Genomic DNA, 25,450 nt, shown 5'->3' on the forward strand with positions numbered 1-25,450 from the left:
TGGCATATCAACTGAGAGGGGGCACATATTTTGGGATATCTGCTGTGAAGGGGGCACATATCTTGGCATATGTACTGTAAAAGGGCACATATCTTGGCATATCTACTGTGAGGGGGCACATATCTTGGCATATCTACTGTGAGGGGGCACATATCTTGGCATATCTACTGTGATGGGGCACATATCTTGGCATATCTACTGTGAGGGGGCACATATTTTCGGATATCTACTGTGAAGGGGGCACATATTTTATATATCCGCTCTGTAGCATGCTCTGTGTAAGGTATTTAATCTATAATACATGCAGTTTTATTGCTGTAAGCGCCGTGCAAAATGCCACAAGGGGGCTCGCTGAGACTTTATCGCCCACGGGCCCACATAAACCTGGAGCCGGCCCTGTCCATATGCCGAATTTGACCACTGCAGCCAATCAGTGGCTTCAGGGGTATATGGGAGACCGCTGAATTGGCTACAGTGCTCACATGTGGTATACGGGTATAGTACATCACCCTTGTAGTCAAAAAAACACAGTGAGGAGGATCAGAATGGCAGGGGGTGGCTTCAGAAAGGTGAGTACAGCTTTTTTTTATTACTATTATAATATCTTTACTTCCCTTTTCAAAAAAAATGTTTTACTTGGACACCCTCTTTAATTGTTGGTGGTTACGTAAGGTGCCCAAACACATAAGAATAAAGTGGGCCAAATTCACCAATTTCACCAGGACCAGCCGACTGTCTTTTGTGAATAGGGGGCACGCTGACTCTTTCCCAGTAGATGATGTTGGAGGAAAGAAGGGCATGCTGAATTTAAATGCCTGATCCTTTTGTTCTGGTCAGCAATGAGCTGAGTGTGCATGTGTATGGCAAGAACAGATAGATAGATAGATAGATAAATAGTATAGATAAATAGGATAGATAGATAGGATAGATAGATAGATAGATAGATAGATAGATAATGTAGATATAATAGATAGATAATGTAAATATGATAGATAGATAGATAGATAGATAGATAGATAGATAGATAGCACCTCACATTACACTAATCAATGCAAGGCTCTTATGTGGCATTTTTATCTATGTCTATCAAAAGAACAATACAGTGGAGAATACTGTTATCTCAGTTCTACACCTACTATTATCCAAGTAGATAACATCTTCCCCTAACAGCAGCAGTAGACAGTACCTATCTATATAGGAGGACAATATGTTGTATTTAATTGTCCATGGTATAGTACTGCTAAAATAAAAAAATAAAAACAGTGAAAAAATGTTATATGAATATTAAGTTTAAAATATTTTTTTTCCCTTTTAGGCATTAGTGTCCCTTTAACTGGAATAGCAAGTAATGTAGAGTATTGAGCCATACAATTGTCCAGTACTGTTTTTTGTTGAGGTTGGTTTCCATTATTATCTAGTCTTGGCCCACCAAAGATCCTTTAGTCCTCTGACTGACCAGTCCAACAACTATAGTCCATGCATTTTAATTTCTGAATTGTTTCTAGGTGTCCAACACATTTGCCATCCATTCTAATCACTTGGTAACCCAATCTTCTTCTAGGTGGTTCGGATGTTGAGTACCTTGATTTCTACAAGCCTGTGGTCTGGTTCTGGATCTTGGTGGGCCTTGCCTATTTTGCTGCTGTGCTTAGCATGATTGGCGACTGGCTCAGGGTGCTTTCAAAAAAGACCAAGGAAGAGGTAAGTGAAAAAAGCAACAATAAAAAACAATAATCAATAGAAATAGATGTTTCTACGTGCCTCTTACTGATCTTTTTGAATTATTTGCCTTATATGAGGGCTTCCTGCACTTGGGATTAAGGACTTGTTTGGTTTGCTGATCCTATTGTTACCTCCATCTAGGCATGTGAGGGCATAACCTCGAAATATTATTTAAAAGGGTTATCCAACATTATATCAGACCTCACAGAGTGGCTGACCCACAGTGGTGATCATACTTACCTGGTTTCTACCTCTAGGTCTGCGTCAGGTCTGACAAAATGTTGGATAACCTCTTTAATGTACAGTATTCAGTGGAGTAAAAATGTTGTTATCTTCATTTTGAGAGGTTGAATGGTTGAAATGGTCCTCCAGGGGGTCATCCACTGCTCCAACCACACAGGGTCTATTAGGTGGTGGCAGAAAAACATCCAAGGCTGCCAAAGGAGAACAGATCCCTGCCTTCAATATCTGCCACATGGCTCTCTTGTTGGGTCCTTGTGACCTCCCAAACTCTACTGACTCTTTCCCCACTCTCTGGTGTGCTCCTTGTAGAACTCTACAGTTCTTTCCACCATCCCAACCCCACGTTACACTAACGGTGGCCACTTACCTCTGACTCTGCCTTCCATCCCCACTTCATCCCCACAGAATCGAACCAGCAGCCCTCCTCCTGTAAGCGGATGCTTGATACTCTAAATTGAAGAACTCATTGGGCGAGATTTATCAAACTGGTGTCAAGTAGAACTGGCTTAGTTGCCTATAGCAACTAATCAGATTCCACCTTTCATTTTGGGATCTGATTGGTTGCTATGGGCAACTAAGCCAGTTCTACTTTACACCAGTTTGATAAATCTCCCCCATTGTGTTTCACCTTGTGTAACTGCTGCCTGTGACATAGATAGAAGAGAGGGAGATCAATGGAAGTGACCAAAATGTTCCCCTATTATTCATTATTTATGGTTTTACCACCTGTCACCACCTGGTTTTTGTTGCCCCCTCCACCCCTTTCCACAATCTTTGGGTTCCTTTGCTTATTATAAGTGTCAGCAAAATAGGGAAATAGATAATAGATAGATACAGTAGATATATAGATAGCAAGATAGATAGATAAATAGATAGATATGAGATAAATCGATAGGTAGATACACTGCCTGTCCAAAAAAAAAAATTGCCACCAAAAAAAAAGATCACACACTCTAATATTTTGTTGGACCGCCTTTAGCTTTGATTACGGCACACATTCGCTGTGGCATTGTTCCGATCAGCTTCTGCAATGTCACAAGATTTATTTCCATCCAGTGTTGCATAAATTTTTCACTAAAATCTTGCATTGATGGTGGTAGAGTCTGACTGCTGCGCAAAGCCTTCTCCAGCACATCCCAAAGATTCTCAATGGGGTTAAGGTCTGGACTCTGTGGTGGCCAATCCATGTGTGAAAATGATGTCTCGTGCTCCCTGAACCACTCTTTCACAATTTGAGCCCGATGACTCCTGGCATTGTCATCTTGGAATATGCCCGTGCCATCAGGGAAGAAAAAAATCCATTGATGGAATAACCTGGTCATTCAGTATGTTCAGGTAGTCGGCTGACCTCATTCTTGGAGCACATACTGTTACTGAACCCAGACCTGACCAACTGCAGCAACCCCAGATCATAGCACTGCCTCCACAGGCTTGTACAGTAGGCACTAGGCATGATGGGTGCATCACTTCATCTGCCTCTCTTCTTACCCTGATGCGCCCATCACTCTGGAACAGGGTAAATCTGGACTCATCAGACAGCAGGACCTTCTTCCATTGCTCCAGAGTCCAATCTTTTTGCTCCCTAGCAAATTTTTCTGGTTTGCCTCACTGATTAGTGGTTTTCTTACGGCTACACAGCTGTTCAGTCCCAATCCCTTGAGTTCCCTTCGCATTGTGCGTGTGGAAATTCTCTTACTTTCACTATTAAACATAGCCCTGAGTTCTACTGTTGTTTTTCTTCGATTTGATTTCACTAAACGTTTAAGTGATCGCCGATCATGATCATTCAGGATTTTTTTCCTGCCACATTTCTTCCTCGAATACGATTGGTCCCCACTATCCTTCTAGTTTTTAATAATGCGTTGGACAGTTCTTGACCCAATTTTAGTAGTTTCTGCAATCTCCTTAGATGTTTTCGCTGCTTGATGCATGCCAATGATTTTACCCTTCTCAAACAGACTAACATCTTTTCCACGACCACGAGATGTGTCTTTCGACATGGTTGTTTAAGAAATGAGAAGCAACTCATTACACCAGTTGGGGTTAAATAACTTGTTGCCAGCTGAAAGATAATCATCCATGCAGTAATTAGCCAATAGGAGCCTCATAACAATTTGTTTAGTTAAATCCAGGTGGCGACTTTTTTTTTGTGACAGGCAGTGTATTAGATAGATAGATATTAGATACGGTAGATAGATGTGAGATATATAGATAGATAGATATGAGATAGAAATATATGAGATAGATAGATAGATAGATATCAGATAGCTAGATAGATTTTCTACATTATTTTTCTATCTATCTGTCTTACAATGGCCGGTTTTCTAGCTCTTCCCCGGTTAGTAATGGTCACTATATGTAGGAGGCAGCAGATTTTTTCTGCGTGTTTTAGAGCTCGCTCTGTACAGTAAGTGCCAAGATGATTTGATGCGCTACATTTGCATTTCCTCGGTGACTGCTGTTCATCGCCTTATGTTATATATGCACGACAACTGCTTCAGATGGGGAATAAGCCTGAAATTAATGTAATATAATAAAATGGGGTTGGCACTAATCTAAATTCGTAAATAAATGATGCAGAAACTCACACCTCGCATGTACTCCGGAATATTGTGCTGATAAATGTGGCACTGGTTTTATCATTTTCTAAAGCTATTTCAGGTTATTGTATAACAGTGTTTTCTGCCGAGGGTTTAGGGAATGTTGTTAATAGATGTATACTTTAGATAGATAGATAGATACATAGATGTGAGATAGATAGATAGATAGATAGATAGATAGATAGATAGATAATAGATAGGAGATGGATAGATAGATAGATAGATAGATATGAGATAGATATGAGATAGATAGATATGAGATAGATATTAGATAGATACATAGATGTGAGATAGATAGATAGATAGATAGATAGATAATAGATAGGAGATGGATAGATAATAGATAATAGATAGGAGATGGATAGATAATAGATAGATATAGATAGATACATAGATGTGAGATAGATAGATAGATAGATAGATAGATACAAAAAAAACTTTTTGGGGGGTCATTTATCAAACTGGTGTAGTATAGAACATGTCTTAGTTGTCCATAGCAGCCAATCAGATTCCACCTTTCATTTTTCAAAGGAGCTGTGAAAAATAAAAGGTGGAATCTGATTAGTTGCTATGGATAACTAAGTTCTACTTTACACCTTTTTGATCAATCTCCCCCTTTATTTATACCCCAAAGTCATCCAATCCAAAGTTGATGGTTGCAGATTGTACCTACCGTAGCTCCTGTAGACATGTGTCGGGGTTAAAGTGGTTGATCCAGTTTGGAAGGTGAGAAAGCAGCAGAGAAGGTCCTTATCTCCACCTACAAAATGCAGCAGAGATGGTTGTTCTGTCTTCATACACGTTCACACAGTGTGCAGTCTGACATTCAGCATAAACCATTCCTGTCTTCCAAATAAGAGGACTGTTCTTTGTAGTCTAACTTGTTTATTGGTCAACAGGTTGTACTCTCTGCGTGATGCGCATGAGTGAGAGATTGTACAAGTGTGCGATTGACTGATAAAACATTGCCAAATGATGATTGACAAAACAGGAGTATTTGATTGGTAAAACTATAAGAATACAAATAACATGTATAAGTATTAAGCATAGCATGTACTATAACATTTGCATTAACAGTATTAACAGCTCCCTGAATAACAATTACAACTAGCTGAACAGCTCTGCATAACATAATATCCCTGAAATGAAGGTAGATCTCTCACCAGATATGCTTTTACAAGGATGGTCGAGTTTGAGAAGGAGATATGCAGAAGGACAGCTCTGCTGATGTGTTCTGGAGACTGAGGCTTCTCTTTCCCACAATGCTTTGCACTACCCACAATGCAGTAGTCTTTGTAACAGGAAAAACAAGTGTAATACAACTTAACACCGCTAGATGGTGCTGTAACCACATTAATCACTACAGAAATACCAAGACTCTGGCAGACGTGATCTGTAATGATTTTCAACTCTGCTGGGCAGAACAATGGTAGAGCAACAACATCTCACTTCAAAATAATGAAGATCTGAAGTAGGATGCTGCTGCTCTTTTGGTTTTCATTAGATTAAAGGTTATGATGACCCACCGGGGTGGAGCAGTAGCGGTTCTGATCTCAGGGGGTTAGAAAATCTGGAGAAAACTGAGGGTCACGCCATGGAGGTTATTGCTTGAAACTAAAGCTCCATTCGTCTCAAGTAGTTTTGGAGACCTTAGAAAGCCCGGTTAAACCAGGTCAACAAATCTCTGACCAAACATGGATGTTCAGTTCCGCTGTTCACCATGTATATGCTCCCCGCACGGATAATTACTCTAATTTTCTCTGATTACCTCAGAGGTCCACTAATCGTTCGAATATTACAATGATATTCTACAGCCCCAATCTCTCTTTTTAATGACTATTTTCCACTGCAGTTTTATTCTATACAATCAAGCTACAGAAATTACTTTTTAGGATCCAATTAAATTTTTTAGACTCTTTACGAGTTTTTCTGCCTCGCTCTGCACATACTGAGTACCATTCCCACATGGTCATGGACATTCTTCTACTCTACTGAAATTGTGCCTGTTTTTGAAACTTTTGAGCCTTGTTCGCCTAATTGAATTTTTAAACTAATTCAGAACTGCTGTACGTGTCTTTGTCTGCTTTCAGTGGCGAAGTGAGACTTTTTTTGCATTAAAATTCGCACTCTTCCAGGAGACATGCGATTTTTATCCACAAAGGTGGAACGAAAAAAAGGGGAAGAGAGGAGGCAGCGCCTCATGTGTGGTACAGTAGTAAAATAGCTTCTAGTAAGATAAAAAAAAAATTGCACTTACCAGAAAATGTTGTGATAAAGTCACAACAGCTCAGAATACCTTGCTGGTAAATTATCCCGACCAGCATCCAGGGATTGCCTTGCTGCGGCCTTGGCTGATGACCCCGGAGCGCACCCGGCCACTGCTGTGATGAGCGGCAGGGGGAATCCTCCTGCAGCTGTCCCTCTGCCAGTCAGCAAGAGCCCGCCCATAACCACGCCCCCTTTTACCGGCAGCAGTGCGCCCAAATTGTGTTTTCAAAAGAACCTCATGTCGGTATGTATGTTCAGCTGAATATTGTCCTGAAGAAGAGCGCTATATGCCTTTGAAACATCAATAGAAGTATTTGGATATTATCCACCTCGTCTGTGACATCTTGCCCAGCAGCGCCAACAGAAGTGGCTCCTGAATCTTCTTTTCGCTTTTATCCACAAAGATTAGACTTTTTCATGCACAAATAAGTTGAACCTGAAAAGCAACCACCAGAGGTCAGACTAATAAAAACATGCCAAGTCTGATTCATCAACGGTTGTGTGACTTTTTAATAAGTACTCAGCAAAAGAAAGACAGATGAATGAAATACGCCAGTCTAATTTTATGGCCAAAAACAGATGAGCTTGATACAGTAAATTTGCCCCACTATTCTCAGTCATGGTATACCCTTCCACACAGCACATATTGCACACCATCTCTCTCACAGGGTTTCTGCAGGCTGGCTGGTCTTTGTAACAGGCCTGTCTCCAAGGCAGCTATTTCAAGAATGCACGGACTAGGTGGCTTCTCTCTACCCCTCAACTACACTGTAGTACTCTGCTTCAGTTGTAAACCCTGAGGTGTTGTAATTTTGTGTTGTAATTTTAACCAGTATCAATCACCTCCACTTATCTAGCTAACTATTCGCAGGATAAATGCTGTCTTGGTTCCCAGCAACAGCACCTACTGACTCTTCCATCTCCTGCCTGCTACTGACCATGAGGCCTGCAGAGCACTGACATTTATAATATCTTTGCTATGTGCTCCTAGTTTTCTCCCACATACTTAAAGGGAACCTGTCAGCGGCAAAACCCATCCCAAACCGCCCGCAGTACCTTCAAGTAGCCGGCAGTGAGTTTCGAATGATGATTTTCTTACTGCATTCTGATGAGGCAGGAGTATGAAAAACATTATTTTATCCTCCGTCCGTGCTATTTTTCAGTCAGGCTTGAAGTCAAGGGGGCAGCAGCCTCTTTGCTTCAAGTAAAGGTAACCGCTACCCCTTCCTGCCCCTTCACTGTGACTGACAGCGCTTATGCCCGACTCGCCATGGCAAATCCCTATCCATATACACTCGATTCCACCCAGTTCCCATTGTGCCCTCCCACAGTAATAGTGTTCCTTTATGCCCCCACTCAGTACGGATGTTCCCTTATTGCCTCCCCACACAATAGCTAGTGCTCCCCAGAAAGTAATAGTGCCCCTATAGTGTCCCTCACACAGTAATGTTGTACCCTCAGTGCCCCTGAAACATTATACTGCCCCCTTACTTCCCCCACACAGCGTATAGGTCATTAATATCAAAAAGCTGTAATAGCCCTTTAAGCTTTCCGTTCCCAGTTTACTATGTGATACTTTTGTAGCTTCTCATTAGTATATCTTCTTAATCAGTAGGGTCAGCTATCTCATACCGTGGTATTAGGGCTTATTGTTAAACTATTGTCACTCGTCTTTCCTCCGTAAGACGCCCATGATGAGCTCGGATGATTAGTTGCTCCTGATTGAGGTAGTTATTTCCATCATTTCATCGCACCTGTTGTGGTTTGGAAGTCTCAAGGCAATCTTGTATCTCATTAAGTGTGACTGATGGACCAGAAGCCAACTGCCGCAGAAAGGGGGAAATCTTACAACCCAGAATGAAAACAAGATATAATCAATGAAAAGGATGACAGTAAATACCGCGACTCGTCACTAACATTATTCTCTTACTGACAAAATGCCAACAAACTGCAGATCAGCAGAGGTGAAAAGACTCATGTAGAAACTGAGGACAAAAAGCAGTCTACACTTGACTGTTTGAAAAATGTCTTCAGAAAGTAATTCCAGGAAGCTACCCCTCTAACCCTAACCAATCCCTATCCATATAGACTCAATTTGCATGAAGGCACATTTTCAGATATATACAAGGACATTATATACTCTATCTGTCTATCTATCCAGGCCACATCTAACCTTGCGGCATCTGCCATGAGACAAGATGAGCACCTTGCCTCAGGCGGCGACAGACCTGCTTCTGAAGAGGCAGCAGTTCAGCCTCATAGGCGGCAGGCCACTAAGCCTGAAGCCTATGAGGCAGTAGAATGGCACAGGAGGTCAAAGTTATGTCATTGCAGCCGCCTCCATAGGGATGTGGGAATTCATTGCGAACAGGCACAGGTATTTTTTTATTTTTATTATATGTTGGCAGTATTGGGGGCACTAAAGGGTGGGCATTATATATTACCACTACAAGGGGGAATTATACTACGAGGGGGAAGCACAATATATATTGCCACTACAGGGGGGTTTTATATGTTTACTACAGAAGTCGGAGAGTGTTATATATACTACCACTACGGGGGATCATTATACTACAGGCAAATCTTCAGATATATACAGGGCCATTGTGTAATCTATCTATCTAGTCTGTCTGTGTCTGTCTAATCTATCTACCATTTTTCTATAGTTCATACAAAGTAAAAATGGAGATTCTATGGTACAAGAGTCCAAACTAACAAAAAAAGAAGGGATCGCTGTTTTACTGGATTCATCCAAAACAAATAAAAAATCTCCCAGCATTCTAACGGTTATGCAGAAAAATTTATATTTATTCACTTGTGCCCATAAAGCGATGTTTCAGTTCCCACCTGGAGCTTTTTTCCATATCTATCTATCTTATATGTATCTATCTCATATCTATCTATCTCATATCTATCTATCTATCTATTATCTATCTATTATCTATCTATCTTCTATCTATCTAGCTATCTATCTATCGATCTCATATCTATCTATCTATCTATCTATCTATCTATCTATTATTCTATACTCCATACAAAGTCATAGCAGCACAGGATGGAATCAAAAGTGAAGTTTATTCACCCAGCGTGATGTTTCAGCCTGCTTAGGCCTAATGCACACGACCACATTTTGTTTCCTTGTCCATTCCATTTTTTTTACTGATAGGATGAGGACCCATTCATTTCAATGGGTCCGCAAAAAATGCAGACAGCACACCATGTGCTGTCCGCATCAGTATGTCCGTTCCGTAGTCCCGCAAAAGAAAAAAGTGCATGTCCTATTTTTTTCTAGTTTGCGGACAAGGATAGGCATTGTTACAATGGATCAGCAAAAATAACGGATCCACAAAAAAAAAAGTTATGCCATACGGACGTCATCCATTTTTTTTTTGCGGCTCTGCAATTTGCGGACCGCAAAACACATACGATGGTGTGCATGAGGCCTTACTAGGACCATTTTAAAGCTTGAAAATCTATATCTATGTTTCCATCTGTCTATCTATCTATAGGTCTCTATAAAAGCTGTGTACACAATCGTAAGATGGTTTTAAATAGGCACTGTACTCAGCAAACTTTGCATAAATCAATAGTACAAGAAACTAAATGTTATTAGCGAAAATACCTCTTTTTTTCCATTTACTGTATCAGCTCTTTCTTCTCCTCCTCTTGCCTCCTGCAATTGTCAATCAACCTCAATTTACAAAAACTGCGGCTCGGATGCGGACCAGAACAACGGTCCTGTGCATGAGGCCTAAATCTGTCTTGAGAAGGGAGACAGACTATTGCAACTGGCGCCTCCCCCTAGGGCCCTCTATAACGCGACCCAGGTGTAGGAATGCTGAGTGGTATAGAGCGGCCTAAAATGTGTGTCACGGTGCTCCTACATGGATGCGGCTAGACCCCAGGCTTTGGCTCCAAAGCAATAAATAGGGGGAATAATTGAGGGATAAAGGAATAACTGGAGTCCAGACCTTGAGATGAAATTCAATGGCAGCTTTACTTGAATAAACGTTTCTCCAAAACAGTTTAAAGGCTTTTTCTTGGTTCCAGCAGGCTTTAGCATGAAACTGGCAGGCAAACTCCACTCTGCTATATCTGTTTATCTCTGACTCTGCTGTACTGACAGGCTGGCTGTATAACTCAGCTTCTTCTGTATGCTGCACTTCACTTTGTAGTCTGACTCTAGGTTATGCCAGGGAACTTTCCTCCTGGCTCCTGAGGCTTCAAGCTTTGGCCTCCATGGCCAGCAGAGCTTAGGGTGCTCTGGCTGGCGTGGGCATGTCCAGCAGAGATGTGCCCCTACACACCCTTCCCCCAGCTGGGGGTAAACTAGACTGGAACTAACTGGTCCCCACCCCTCCTGCAGGAAGTAGGGCAGGCCCACTCCCCTACAGAGGGGGGTTAGAATGGAATGGTAAGTTCAATTCTAAATACATCTCTGCCGTGTTTGCTGCTACCTGCTGGTGAACCAGGCACATTATATGAACAGTTACATAACATTAGAAATGCACATTGTCGAGAACCTGAAATAAATGCATAAGATTACATGAGGTTAGACCAATAAAGACAGTAGCAAGGTGCAGAAGTGGCAATACCACTCTGGGGTGTTACACTATCAGCTCATTAAGGGATCAGAATCCATGCTTCTCAATATAGAGAAGGGAGGGGAGGAGAAGAGAGCTGCTGGAGGGAGACAGAGGCACAGACATACTGCTGCTGGTTATAGAGAGGGAAGGGGGAGGAGGAGAGAGAAGCTGAAGGGAGACAGAGGCACAGACGTACAGCTGCTGGTTATGGAGAGGGGAGGGGGAGGAGGAGAGAGCTGCTGGAGGAAGACAGAGGCACAGACCTACTGCTGCTGGTTATGGAGAGGGGAGGGGGAGGAGGAGAGAGCTGCTGGAGGGAGACAGAGGCACAGACATACTGCTGCTGGTTATGGAGAGGGGAGGGGGAGGAGGAGAGAGCTGCTGGAGGGAGACAGAGGCACAGACATACTGCTGCTGGTTATGGAGAGGGGAGGGGGAGGAGGAGAGAGCTGCTGGAGGGAGACAAAGGCATAGATATACTGCTGATGCAGTATCTAGCAACCTTTTATCTCACCCTAGTGCTGTATCCACATTTACACTGCTAAGTACTGCTGTATGATGTCTTCTATACTGCTACTGCTTTTGAGAGTATGCTACAGATGGGCGAGAATATTTTCTTCTCTCTTTGCTGTGTATGGTAGACTTTACAGCAGCTAGTCTCCACGCAGTAGCTCAGGGAAAACTGACAGTGCTGAAAATGCAATCTCGAAAGGGGAAAACTGGTAAAAATGCAGAATACAAATCATGTAATTGCCAAATAAAGTGACATTCCTCATGTACACACACAGTACGGGGCTGAGGCAATCCGGATCTGACCAGGGCTGGATGAACTGCATGCAATGATCATTCCAAGCCTCTTGCACCTGTGCACATTGTGATAATTACTGCGCGTGTGAAGGATTTTTTTTCCCTTAATGAGGAGAAAAGAGAGTTCAAGCAATTAATGTGTTAAGCCTAAAACAAAATCTTTGTCCAGTTAATTAGCCTGTCAATGCCGCCCGGAGGCATGGATAGCTCTGTAAGTGGCAGCAGCTCTTTACAGGAGTACATTTGTTTTCATGGTAATTCATACTGAGAAGGATTCATCTCTTTCCTTTGCAGGTTGTTGTTCTCATGGCTGTAAATCTTTTTTGAAACTATTAGGTACAATATTGTACTAAAATGTGACATACACCATCTCCTGTTAAAATATTACAGCAAACAGAATTTTAAAGGGACACACCACCTGACAAATTGGTAACTGATTGGGTTGTGTCTATAGCAGGGTGTATGACACTGGAATTCTCTTTTTAGTGTCTTTTGTTTGCAACACATTGGAAAACATTGTAACACATTGTTGCAGTCTTGCCCAGAATGTTCCTTTAAGAGCTCATGCGTACGAACATATTTTTTATCCATATGGGACCGCCCAAAAAACGGAAATGACTCTATGTGCATTCCGTATCCGTAAGTCCGCGAGTCCGTCCTGCAAAAAAAAAATAAAACATGTCCTGTTCTTGTCCGTTTTGCGGACAAGGACAGGCATTGTTACAATGGATCCACAAAAAAAACAAACAGATGTAACATGGACGTCACACATTGTTTTTTTGCAGATCTGCGTTTTGCAAACCACAAAATATATACAGTTGCAAGAAAAAGTATGTGAACCCTTTGGAATGATATGGATTTCTGCACAAATTGGTCATAAAATATGATCTGATATTCATCTAAGTCACAACAATGGACAACCACAATCTGCTTAAACTAACCATGTTTTTATTGAACACGCCAAGTAAACATTCACAGTGCAGGTGGAAAAAGTATGTGAACCCCTAGACTAATGACATCTCCAAGAGCTAATTGGAGTGAGGTGTCAGCCAACTGGAGTCCAATCAATGAGATGAGATTGGAGGTGTTGGTTACAGCTGCCCTGCCCTATAAAAAACGCACACCAGTTCTGGGTTTGCTTTTCACAAGAAGCATTGCCTGATGTGAATGATGCCTCACACAAAAGAGCTCTGAGAAGACCTACGATTAAGAATTGTTGACTTGCATAAAGCTGGAAAGGGTTATAAAAGTATCTCCAAAAGCCTTGCTGTTCATCAGTCCACGGTAAGACAAATTGTCTATAAATAGAGAAGTTCAGCACTGCTGCTACTCTCCCTAGGAGTGGCCGTCCTGTAAAGATGACTGCAAGAGCACAGCGCAGACTGCTCAATGAGGTGAAGAAGAATCCTAGAGTGTCAGCTAAAGACTTACAAAAGTCTCTGGCATATGCTAACATCCCTGTTAGCGAATCTACGATACGTAAAACACTAAACAAGAATGGATTTCATGGGAGGATACCACAGAGGAAGCCACTGCTGTCCAAAAAAAACATTGCTGCACGTTTACAGTTTGCACAAGAGCACCTGGATGTTCCACAGCAGCACTGGCAAAATATTCTGCGGACAGATGAAACCAAAGTTGAGTTGTTTGGAAGAAACACACAACACTATGTGTGGAGAAAAAGAGGCACAGCACACCAACATCAAAACCTCATCCCAATTGTGAGGTATGGTGGTGGGGGCATCATGGTTTGGGGCTGCTTTGCTGCGTCAGGGCCTGGACGGATTGTTATCATCAAAGGAAAAATGAATTCCAAAGTTTATCAAGACATTTTGCAGGAGAACTTAAGGCCATCTGTCCACCAGCCGAAGCTCAACAGAAGATGGGTGTTGCAACAGGACAACGACCCAAAGCATAGAAGTAAATCAACAACAGAATGGCTTAAACAGAAGAATATACGCCTTCTGGAGTGGCCCAGTCAGAGTCCTGACCTCAACCCGATTGAGATGCTGTGGCATGACCCCAAGAAAGCGATTCACACCTGACATCCCAAGAATATTGCTGAACTCAACAGTTCTGTAAAGAGGAACGGTCAAGAATTACTCCTGACCGTTGTGCACGTCTGATCTGCAACTACAGGAAACGTTTGGTTGAAGTTATTGCTGCCAAAGGAGGTTCAACCAGTTATTAAATCCAAGGGTTCACATACTTTTTCCACCTGCACTGTGAATGTTTACATGGTGTGTTCAATAAAAACATGGTAACATTTAATTCTTTGTGTGTTATTAGATTAAGCAGACGGTGATTGTCTATTGTTGTGACTTAGATGGAGATCAGATCACATTTTATGACCAATTTGTGCAGAAATCCATATCATTCCAAAGGGTTCACATACTTTTTCTTGCAACTGTATATGTGCATGAGCCTTAAAGCAGGCGTCTCAAACAATCGGCCCGCTGGCTGCATGTGGCCCCTCATCAGCCTGCGAGTCCACTGTTTGCCCTCTGCAGACTCTGTTCCGCTTCTGCGCGGCCGTGCAGCTTCTATAGTCCCTCCGTGTAGTATGTGCCTGTTTCAAGTTCAGGGGCCGCCAGTGCGCTCACCATCGCATTGCACACAATTTTCGTTTCCTGCATTGGTGGGGAGGGTGGTCCTAGAACTTGGAACAGGCATAAGCCATGGTCCTGACTAGAATAGAGTTGCCCCTTGTAGGCCCAATGTCAGAAGAGGTGGGGTCTCAATGTCTAATGGGCGGGCCCCTAGATTGCCCCCTTGTCCGTGTTTTTACAGATTGTTGTGTGGATGGGAGCAATGATTTCTTTTTTGCTTGGGACTTTTTTTGAAAGTAGCTGGAGGGAAGGCGTGATGTTATTTACATGGGATTGTATGTTGGCGGGTCGGAAGCCAAGGGAGTCATGTTATTTACTTGGGTCTGAAGGGAGAGGAGTGATGTTATTTCCATGGGACAGTATGTTGGTGGGGTTGAAGGGAGAGGGGTGATGTTAGTTACATGGGACTGCATGTTGGAAGGGTTGAAGGGGAAGGAGTGATGTTAGTTATATGGGATTCTTAAAGGGAATCTGTCAACACAATTTGACATTATAGACCGCTTACATAGCACTGCAGCTATACATAGCGGTCTATAATGTCAAATTGTGGTGTCAGACTCCCGTTAAAGGGGTTATCCAATCCCTGTAATGTCTCCCCCCAATGCCCGGGCCCCTCATATAGGTTAAACTTACCCCACTCCCCGACAACCGCGTCGTTCTGGATCCCCTTACGGCCACCGCTGCATCTCCCCGCCGCGCGGCCCATATATCCAGCCCAGTTTAAGAAACCTGCTTTAAAGAGTAGCTAGCATTTTTTTTAAAAACATTTAAAAAGCACACTACCAGACAGTATACCACGTGGTGAGCGCGACGACGTCGGCGCAGGTCCTTTTGCAGATCCTGCAAGAAGAAGAAAGAAGAGCCAAACGGCTGCGTGATCAAGTGGATGAGGGGAGTTATGTTTTTATTATTTTTTAATCCTCAAGGGACATTTTACTTAGCCTTCTGTATTAAAGAATGCTATTATTTTCCATTATAACCATGTTATAATGGAAAATAATAAAGCGAATGGACCTCATCCCTATTTATTATCATTTCCTTAGCAGCCATCCGTGAAAATCGCATTGCATCCGCACTTGCTTGCGATTTTCATGCAGACCCATTCATTTCTATGGGGCCTGCGTTGCGTGAAAAACGCTGAATATAGAACATGCTTCGATTTACACGCAACGCACAAGTGGTGCGTGAAAAACATCGCTCATGTGCACAGCCCCATAGAAATGAATGGGTCAGGATTCAGGGCGGGTGCAATGTGTTCACGTCACGGATTGCACCCGCGTGGAAAACTCGCCCGTGTGAAAGGGGCCTTAGTGCTTCTCTTTGTTTAGCAGTCGGTAGACCCAACCCCCCATCCCATTACCCCAAGAGACCAAAATTTTTGACATGCAAATATCATATGTTGAAAAATTTATTATTTTTCCATATTAAATGATAGGCCCCCTATAAGATAATGGAGTAAATTTACCAGCAGTTCTGTGTAAAAGTAGAGAAATCGGATCTTGTCATCCCTATGAATCACGTCCAATAACAGACTCGTCTCTGATACATCTGCAGATGGGTGCATGCAAGGACAGAACGGGGCCATTCATGTCACAAATTGTAAAAAAAACGTATATAGTCGACCACAAAGTGGATCCAGCTGTTTGTAGGTGAGTGAGAGGTGAGGAGTCGTTGGAACACGGCACAATACCGCCAAGTCTTATAATAAAACCATAAAAACTCCTTCATAAAAGACAGCGCAATCATCATTTTTTTTTCGATCCCCACCTCCCCCTTCAAATGGCGTTTGTACAATACTTAGCGAGGGCCCTAAATGTATTTGTTTAAAGGGTAATTTGATTTTATATTTTTCGGATACAAAAACAAAAATAATATGTCGCTTGTCATCAACGGCGAGAACATTGGGTTCTGTAAACAGAACGGCTACAGATGATTGAAGAGGAAGATTCAGAATTCATCAGCGCGCTCTACCTTCTCCAGATCGTGAATGACGTCGGTAAAAACTTATTAGAAATACGTAACTAAAGACGGGCACAGTTTCTAGCCTGTGAACGGTGATTCCAGGGCGGCTACGTATAGCACATGATACATTGTTGCATTATATTACTTTATGTTTACAAATAGTAACCGTCGATTGAGCAATCACATCGGCCATTGTTCGGAGATTCATTCTCTACCCACTGGCATTGTGCGCTCTAAAATCTGTGGGACCGGCTAACCATGTAATCTATGTAGTGGTGTGCCAACCCTGCCCCGGCGGCAGACGTAGGAAGAATGAAGGATCGGGGAGCTGGATTTTAAAATGCTCGATCCTTTTGTTCTCGAGGAAGATACGAAGTGTCTGGCAGTCAGTGTTGGACTGGGGTTCCTTGGGCCCACCAGTGGAAATTACTCTCAGGGTCCAATGCCCATATCATCAAGAAAGTCTGACCCCACTGGAGGATCCCCTGCTACCTCGGTGGGACAGTCCAACCCTGCTGGCATTATTGGGAACACACTCGGGCATGCATTGGTCAGAAGGAGTAGCTATCTCAAGTGTATGGCCAGCTTAATAGGGTGGGTCACCTCACACATGGCCACCAATGTCGGATAGGTGCGGGTTTCACCTCAAAGAGATAGACCCTCAAGGGAAATCATTGGCTCCAAAGGAAGCTCCAAATTATTATTTTTTCTCCAGGCCTTTTGGGACCCACTATGATATCAGAGCCTGGGCCCACTGAAGGATATTCTGGTACTCTGGTGGGCCAGTCTGACCCTGCTGGCATTATTGAGAACACACGAGCATGCATGGGTATGGATGGGTCAGGATGAATGATCTGTGGGATGGCAGCTATCTAAAGTGCATGGCCGGTTTAAAGGGGTTGTACCACCTCAGAAATTAGTGGCATATCGATAGGATATGCCCCCAATATCAGATAGGTCCAAGTCCCACATCTAGCATAGAAATTATGTTAAACTGAAATGTTATACTGCCAATCAGCCGGTCTGCAGACCCCTGAGCTTTTGCTTATGCACAGCAGCCACGTTGGATAATCAGGCTTGCAGTATAAAGTATGGTGGATAAAAGCAAGGATGCATAACAGTTGGTTTATGGGTTTAACACTCCAACAGTGCCTAAAAGCAACTAAGAAGACACTGTTATAGTGCAATTGTGAAACAGTGGGTCTGGGCTTATACACTGGGCTTATGCAATCAGAGCTGCAGTATAAAGCATGGGAGATAAAAAGAGAGGCAAAAATGAAGGAAAAATAATTGTTTTATCATTCATCCAAACCATCAAAGCTTTAGCTTCAGAAACAGATTTTTAAGGGGGCTCATGCTGTCCCTAAATAGAGGTTTCTGAAAGATTTTGTTAATGTTAATTGGGGAATCAGGTGAGACTCAAATGTGGGTAGGTATCCCATAATACATTAGGGAGGCTGGTCGAGGCCTGCTATTGGCTGCTCACCCCGCCGCCGGATGTTTTGATCCGCGTGACAGTGAGATGCAACGACGGCCGTGCAGGGATCCGGAGGGACGCGGCGCTGGGGAGCAGGTAAGTGTGCTCTAGAGGAGGGGCACGGGAATTCGGGGCGGGCGGGGGGTCATTATAGGGATTGGATAACCCCTTTAAGTGAGGTTACATTCACACAAACGTAATGTCCTATTTTTTGCCTGTTTTCATGGCCAGACAGACCCCACTGAAATCAAGGGGCCCGTTTTTAACGGCTGTTCAGACAGGAGGGCGCCCGTCTAAGCGGTCGTTAAAATGGGTAAAAGTTGTTGATGAGGTGAGTATTAAAAAAAAAAAAAAAAGACATTCATCAATTTTACACGGATGCAAAAGGCCCATTAAAATGAGACAAACGGCCAGAAAACGGAGGCACACGTGGATGCAGGATGGCCATGAAAACTAGGTAGGGTGTCCGTTTTTTCCACTGTGGTGTGAATGCAGCCTTATGGTACGCAGGGTTTGTGCTCATACACAGAAGCTAATCTGGGCTGCAGAGTATAGACATTGTATATTGTATGTTGTCGTGCTGTTTTATTCCTGCTTCTTAATCTCCCCTGGATCTTATATTTCATGTGGCAGGTGGATTCACAGCCCACGAGGAAATAATTTACTGTACATAATGGAGATGGGAGAACATTACATACTTGTTAATGAAGCAAGCTGTTTCTTAACTGTGAGCAGGATACAATAAAAAATGTCTCCTCCAGTCTGATAAGTACCGTATATAATACCGCTGCAGCCACTTTATGTAATTCAAATGCAACACTGAATGTGCTTAAAGTTCCTGAAGTGCCATCGCATTAGAACTACACTTGTGGAGCCCTGCAGATGGCAGTGGCGTGGATATTACCGCCTTTAGTTTAAGGGGTTGCGCCATTAAATGTTCAGCATGAAAAACGACTAGCTTTCGTAATTTACTTTCTGTTTCAAAAATGCTCCAGTTGTGATTTATGCTTCATACTTCATTATAATGGCGCCGTCTGGTGTTTAATCTGTATTGTAATGTGCACAGATGGTCGCACATGCTCAGTTCCATCCCTCAACTGCCACCAACCCTATCTATTGTTAAAACTGTGATAGCTACAGGGAGAGAGAGAGCTGCTGCAGAAAGGACAAACACCCTAAGCTGTCATAGGGAGAGGGCAGCAGCTAGAAGTACATGCCCCCTCAGCAGTGACAAGGAGTTAGTTACAGCAGAAAGGGCACACCCGCCGAGTTGTGAAAGCTACAGGAATAGAGCTGCAGCAGAAAGGACACACGCCCTGAGTAGTGACAGGGATAGAGCTGCAGCAGAAAGGACACACCCGTGGAGCTGTGATAGGGAGAGAGCTGCACCAGAAAGAAGACTCACCTGGAAAGACACATCCCCTGAGCTGCCAGCTTGAAATAAATCTAGCAGTTTTAGGCTACTTTCACACTTGCGGCAGTGTGATCCAGCGGGCAGTTCCGCCGGATGCGCCGATCTGCGCCGATCTGCCACTGACTGAAAGCATTTGTGAGACGGATCCAGATGCGGATCCGTCTCACAAATGCATTGCAAGGACGGATCCGTCTCTCCGCTTGTCATGCGGACCGACGGATCCGTCTTGTACATTTTTCTCATTTTTACCGATCTGCGCATGCGCATGCCGGAACGACGGATCCGGCATTCCGGTATTCTGAATGCCGGATCCGGCGCTAATACATTCCTATTGGAAAAAATGCCGGCGTTCAGGCAAGTCTTCAGTTTTTTTCGCCGGAGAGAAAACCGTAGCATGCTGCAGTTTTCTCTTTTGCCTGATCAGTCAAAACGACTGAACTGAAGACATCCTGATGCAAACTGAACGGATTACTCTCCATTCAGAATGCATGGGGATAAAACTGATCAGTTCTTTTCCGGTATAGAGCCCCTGTGACGGAACTCCGTGCCGGAAAAGAAAAACGCTAGTGTGAAAGTACCCTAATAGAAGCAACGCTGGACCCATGTGAGGTACAGGACTGGTTCTAGTTTTGTTAGAAATAGTACTATATAATGTCTGATTTTTACTTTTTACAAGAGTAATGGCATGAACTCGTTAAACAATGATGTGGCGTTATCAGTAATGCAGGGGGAGTCCAGTAAGGTAACAGTATAGACCTCCTACCTCTGCCATACTACCTGGTTGAAGAATGATCTGGATTTCTCTGGTGGCTTCTTCTTGGAATTACCTAGGACACATCTTTAGGGTACCTTTACTTTACATAGAAAGCATCAGATTTTACAGCACTGGCATACGATTGGCCACTGTATTACACTAATTGGTGGCGTATGCCATTCAAGAGTCACTAGATGGCACTCATAAGGGCATTGGAAAGTGCTATCTGGGCAATGCAATATCCAAGGACATCCGTAGCCCTCCAATGGCTTGAATAAAAGTACAAAAAGTTTATTCACCCATGTCTCAGACCTATCATAGGACCAAAAAGAAAAAAATATGGATGTATTATTGAATGTTTAGGGATTAAGATGTGGCCTTGTGATGTAACGTTCATGCGGTATAGTGTTCTGTCACCCTTGGAGGGGCTAAGTAAGCAGGCTAGCCACCATAATTGAAGTCACAGATCATTAGCGTATTCACTGTGTGTGACACAGGGGGCCATCTGCTTCCCTATGGCATGCTTCCTATAATCAGATGCATCTTGTCTTGGGTGTCATGCACACAGCCATGTAACAGTTCGTGTTAGCGACCATAAACTGCTGTATGGACCCACACAGTATCTCCATGTACCACTGATTATGGAGAATTTTTTTTTCTTACGAAGTTGATATGACATTGCACCTTATAGGGTCCCCATGTGCTGCCATGCAGGGTGTATACGTTGCTGTGTGCATGATCCCTTACAGCTATGTTTCCTTCTGCGTTGTGTACAAAGGTCACGCAATCTGCTGGATTTAAAAAAATAATAATTCCAAGCCTTGATGGCATTTTCACAAGAAATAAAAAGCTATAAAAGAAAATGTCATTTTAACACTGCATCAAAGTGAGAAGAATATATTTTATATCATGATTGCAAGAGATATAGTTTATATTAATGGAAAAGAAATAAGATCTAATTCTGCAGCCATTTATCTTTATGTTCCGCGGACCATAGATCAGCCTGTTTACCGCTGTGCACGCAGAACAAATTAAATCCAATTTTCCCTAATGCAACTGAAATTCACTTGATCACTCAGAATACAAAGTGCTCCCATAATTATGAAGCAAAGCAAGTGGTTAGAAAGGACGGAGATAATCTGAATAAGGCTTGATTTAATGTATTCCTGGATACAGATGTTCCAAAATACTAATTATTGAGTAGATCTGAGCTTATGACTCAAACTCCTCGCTCTGACCTCTCTTATCATGACTTAACTGGAAGACCTAGCATGGAACGCAGTACAAAAAACATGATTTGAATACATTTTGCCTGGAATTGCTCTGTGCTGCCTTTCCAGGAATATTAAAATGCATTTGGTTACAGAAGGTCATGTAGAAGACATTCAGGACATGTTACTCCATGTCACGATCAAAAAACGTGGAGATCCTTAAGCTAGCTATTCTAGCTAACTCAAAACTGATAGCTGCTCTACACTCTATGAAACATCTAAAGTTGGTCATATATAAGGAAATTTGCTTTTAAATGGTTCCCCAGTATCATAATGAAATCTGCCCAGAGTACCCCAAACAATGCATATTTCTGCCACACACATCTTTCCTTCTCCTGTTCTCAGCATCACTGCAGTCTGGCAGGATGTTTACATGCAGAACTTCCTGTTTTTCTCAGCTTCCTACTGGGTTTGCTAAGCAGTTCAAATAAGTTTTCTCTGTAATGTTTCTCGGGTCATGTCCCCTGCACTGTCCCCTTCATATTCGTTATGCAGAGCAAGCCCTGAGAAACATTACAGAGGAAATCATGCTGGGATTGGTTCACACCCTTGTTATAGGGGTTGTGTCAGCATGATAACACCTATGCATAGGTTTTCCTGTCTGGTGGACCTGATGCAACATCTAGACTTCCATTAATTTGGCTTTCGCCTAATGATATCAACTGTGGTCAGAGGAGTCAGATACCTGAAGATCAGCAGAATGCCGCGGTGGCTTCTTTTTAAAAAGGAGTTATCTCTATCTACAGACAATAGCATTTTGTTAGATTAGTCCCCTAACTATAAGATGAAGGGGTATTCCAGTGGGAAAAATTGGTTACAGGTGGCTCAGAGGTAAAAAAATAAAAGAACCAAATAAAAGTACCAATACTTCACCGATTTCATCCTGCTCCAACACTGCTTGGTTCCTGGCTCTATCTTGACACACAGGAAATAACCACCCAGCCAATCAGTGGCTGAGGCAGGTCACAGCTGTGAGAATGATTGGCTGAGCAGGCATTTCCTGTATGTCGAGATGGGACCAGAAAGTAGAGGGAAGCGGGGACCTGGAGAGGTGAGTAATGCTTATTTTGAATTTTTCTGAGTGTTTTTTTATTTCTAAATGTCCCTTTAAGAGCAAATTGTCCCATATATGGTAGAGAATTGGTGAGGTATTGGTTATTTGATTTTTTTTAACCTCCTCTAACGCCACTGCCACCAATTTGTTTTCCTGCTGGAAAACCCCTTTAATCTAAGCTTGTTCCGCATCCTCCAGAGAAAAAGATGGAGGCCCTAAACTCAAAATACCTAACAGTGTATTTAATGAGCCAAAAACTCTTACACTTTCCACCATTTTTATCTCTCTGCAGGTTGGCGAGTTCAGGGCGCATGCTGCTGAGTGGACAGCAAACGTCACCGCAGAGTTCAAAGAGACCCGGAGACGACTAAGTGTGGAGATCTATGACAAGTTTCAACGGGCTACCTCTATTAAGCGAAAGCTATCCGCAGAGCTTGGTATGAGTCCAAGTCAGGAAATGACTCCTTGCAAGAGAACCTTATCCGTCAACCACCTGTCCAGCGAGAAAGAGGTGCTGTCCACTATGACGAAGAGCGACAGCATGTATCTGAATGGCTTGACTCCGCACTGTGCTTCTGAAGAGATCGCCATCATCGAAAACTTTAAGTAGCTCCACCTACCGACTTCACTATCGCCTAAATACTACATTTGCCATAATTAAGACTACCAGCATTTTTAAAGCCTGCATGAGCTCGGAAAAATGACATACAAAGACCACCAAATCAGTACTGTTACAACTATCCAATATGTAGTTAAAAAAAACTTAAATTCTACAACGTCTGATGCCTTTTGGTGCCCAGACTGTTTTCATTTTCTTTTCTAACGTGCCATAAATACATGCAATGTTATATAATATAATCATAATAATTTGGCAAGAAAACAAAAACCTACAAATTGGGATGTGACTGGCAAGTGGAAGAGACGGTCCGTGGACTATGTTTTTGTAACTGGAGAAGTCGTTAAACGAGATACTGTACAGCCTTTAACCTAAGAAACTTTCGATCAGTGCCTTATAATGCATAGACACACAACCTCCATAGCTTATTTTTTTAATTTAGGCCTGAGGAATGTATTTTATCGGCAAATCCATTTTGCTTGAAGGAGGCACGCAAATGGTGCCTCAATGCACTTGTCAGGAAACGATGGAAGATGTTTGAAACTTTAAGGTCACATAAGTCCTTAGTGGAATGTTAAAGACCTGGAAACAAAAATTTTTAGGTTTAATTTTTCCTTTTTTTATATTGCTAAAATAATTGTTGAACTTAGCCTTGGTGAAGAATCATGGTGTTTTTATCAATGCCATGACCTAGTTAGAGTCGACATAATACATGTCATAGAGGCAGACAAAGAAAAGGAGATCCTAACTTACATTGGCTCTTTGCGCCTTCCTCATTGGCGTTTACCTTTGGATTCTCATGGGCGTGAACCTTTGGTTACTCTTGGGTCTGAACCTTTGGTTGCTTATGAGCATGAACCTTTGGTTGCTCATGGGTGTGAACCTTTGGTTGCCCCTCTTCTCCACAGTTTTAGGAAAGAGAGGGGAAACTGGCCCAAATCTCACATTGTCTTTCTTAACTACAAATAAGGGAGCGAGTGAAGGAGTAAGATGCCCCCACTTTTGAAGGTGACTTGACCCTTTATGTAAACCCCTTGAACATTTTAACAAAGAGGGTTTTTATAAAAATCATACACGTATGATGAGATCCATGACCAACCCCTGTGGAGATGGCCATTTTTGTTAAGGTTGAACGAGTATCGTTATGCCCTGATGCCTCAAAGTTTGGCCCCTAAAATGGCCGTCTACATTGAGTTTGGGTTATGATGGGTCCACTTCAATGCGCTGAGCTGGCATTCTTACCAGTTTTTTTTTTTTCTATTTTATACTGGAAAGTATAGTGGTGCAATTTAAGGGGCAGCCTTGGACTAAAAGGTCTGACTCTTGACCAATAATAATAAAACAATGAAATTATTTGTAATGTTCTGAAAAGTTGTTAAATTCGTTAACATGTTAAAGGAGTAGTCTGAGTTCCAAATTTTTGGGTGGCAAACTGCAGGGAGGCAGTTACAATAATAAGTAAAACACTTATACTCACCTTCTAGAATCCCCTCCAACTCAGCACTGCCACTCTGTCCTCTCCTTCATTTCGGCATACAGGACAGAGCGGTGGCACTTTATCAGAGGCTGCAACGGAAGGTAAGTTTAAGTGGTTTTTATTATTATTATTTTAACTGCCCCCCCCCAAAATAAAAAATTTGGAACTTGGATAGCCCCTTTTAATTTAAGCACATAGGCTCAGTAATATAATTTTTAAGTCTATTGTATATTATCAGGGAGCACAGTATCAGTATAAAAGTGACCACAAACTGAAAATTGTAGTAGATTAATTGGAACGAAAATACAGTTTGACATATAATATCCATAACTACTTAAAGGGGGTGACCACTTTCTGGTTACTGTTGACCAATGTGTCTGTAAGATTATTATATGACACTTACTAATATATTCCTGGTTAAAATTCTGCACCATTTTCTATATTCCATTAGGTATGCCCCTTGTGTTTGCCAAGTCTTTTGTGCTATCCACACAGAGGTCCTGTCCATAAAATGGCCGCTGATGGAGGGTCATGTGACCAAGCAAATCACCTCCTTGTGATGGCTCCTGTATTCAGATACACCACACCTG

The 25,450-nt window shown here is 42.5% G+C and overlaps 1 protein-coding gene across 1 annotated transcript in view; it reads left to right on the plus strand.

Moving 5' to 3' along the window:
* The window catches only part of KCNK2 (potassium two pore domain channel subfamily K member 2), a 150,057-nt gene extending 124,833 nt beyond the window's left edge, over positions 1-25,224 (plus strand). The window contains exons 6-7 of the mRNA XM_044291286.1: positions 1,562-1,701; positions 23,060-25,224. Coding sequence (XP_044147221.1) covers positions 1,562-1,701; positions 23,060-23,377 — 458 coding nt within the window. The 3' untranslated portion in view covers positions 23,378-25,224. The remainder of the gene's footprint in view (positions 1-1,561; positions 1,702-23,059) is intronic.
* Positions 25,225-25,450: the final 226 nt, after the last annotated feature.

Source organism: Bufo gargarizans, chromosome 4 (assembly GCF_014858855.1).
Source record: "Bufo gargarizans isolate SCDJY-AF-19 chromosome 4, ASM1485885v1, whole genome shotgun sequence".
NCBI lineage: Eukaryota > Metazoa > Chordata > Amphibia > Anura > Bufonidae > Bufo > Bufo gargarizans.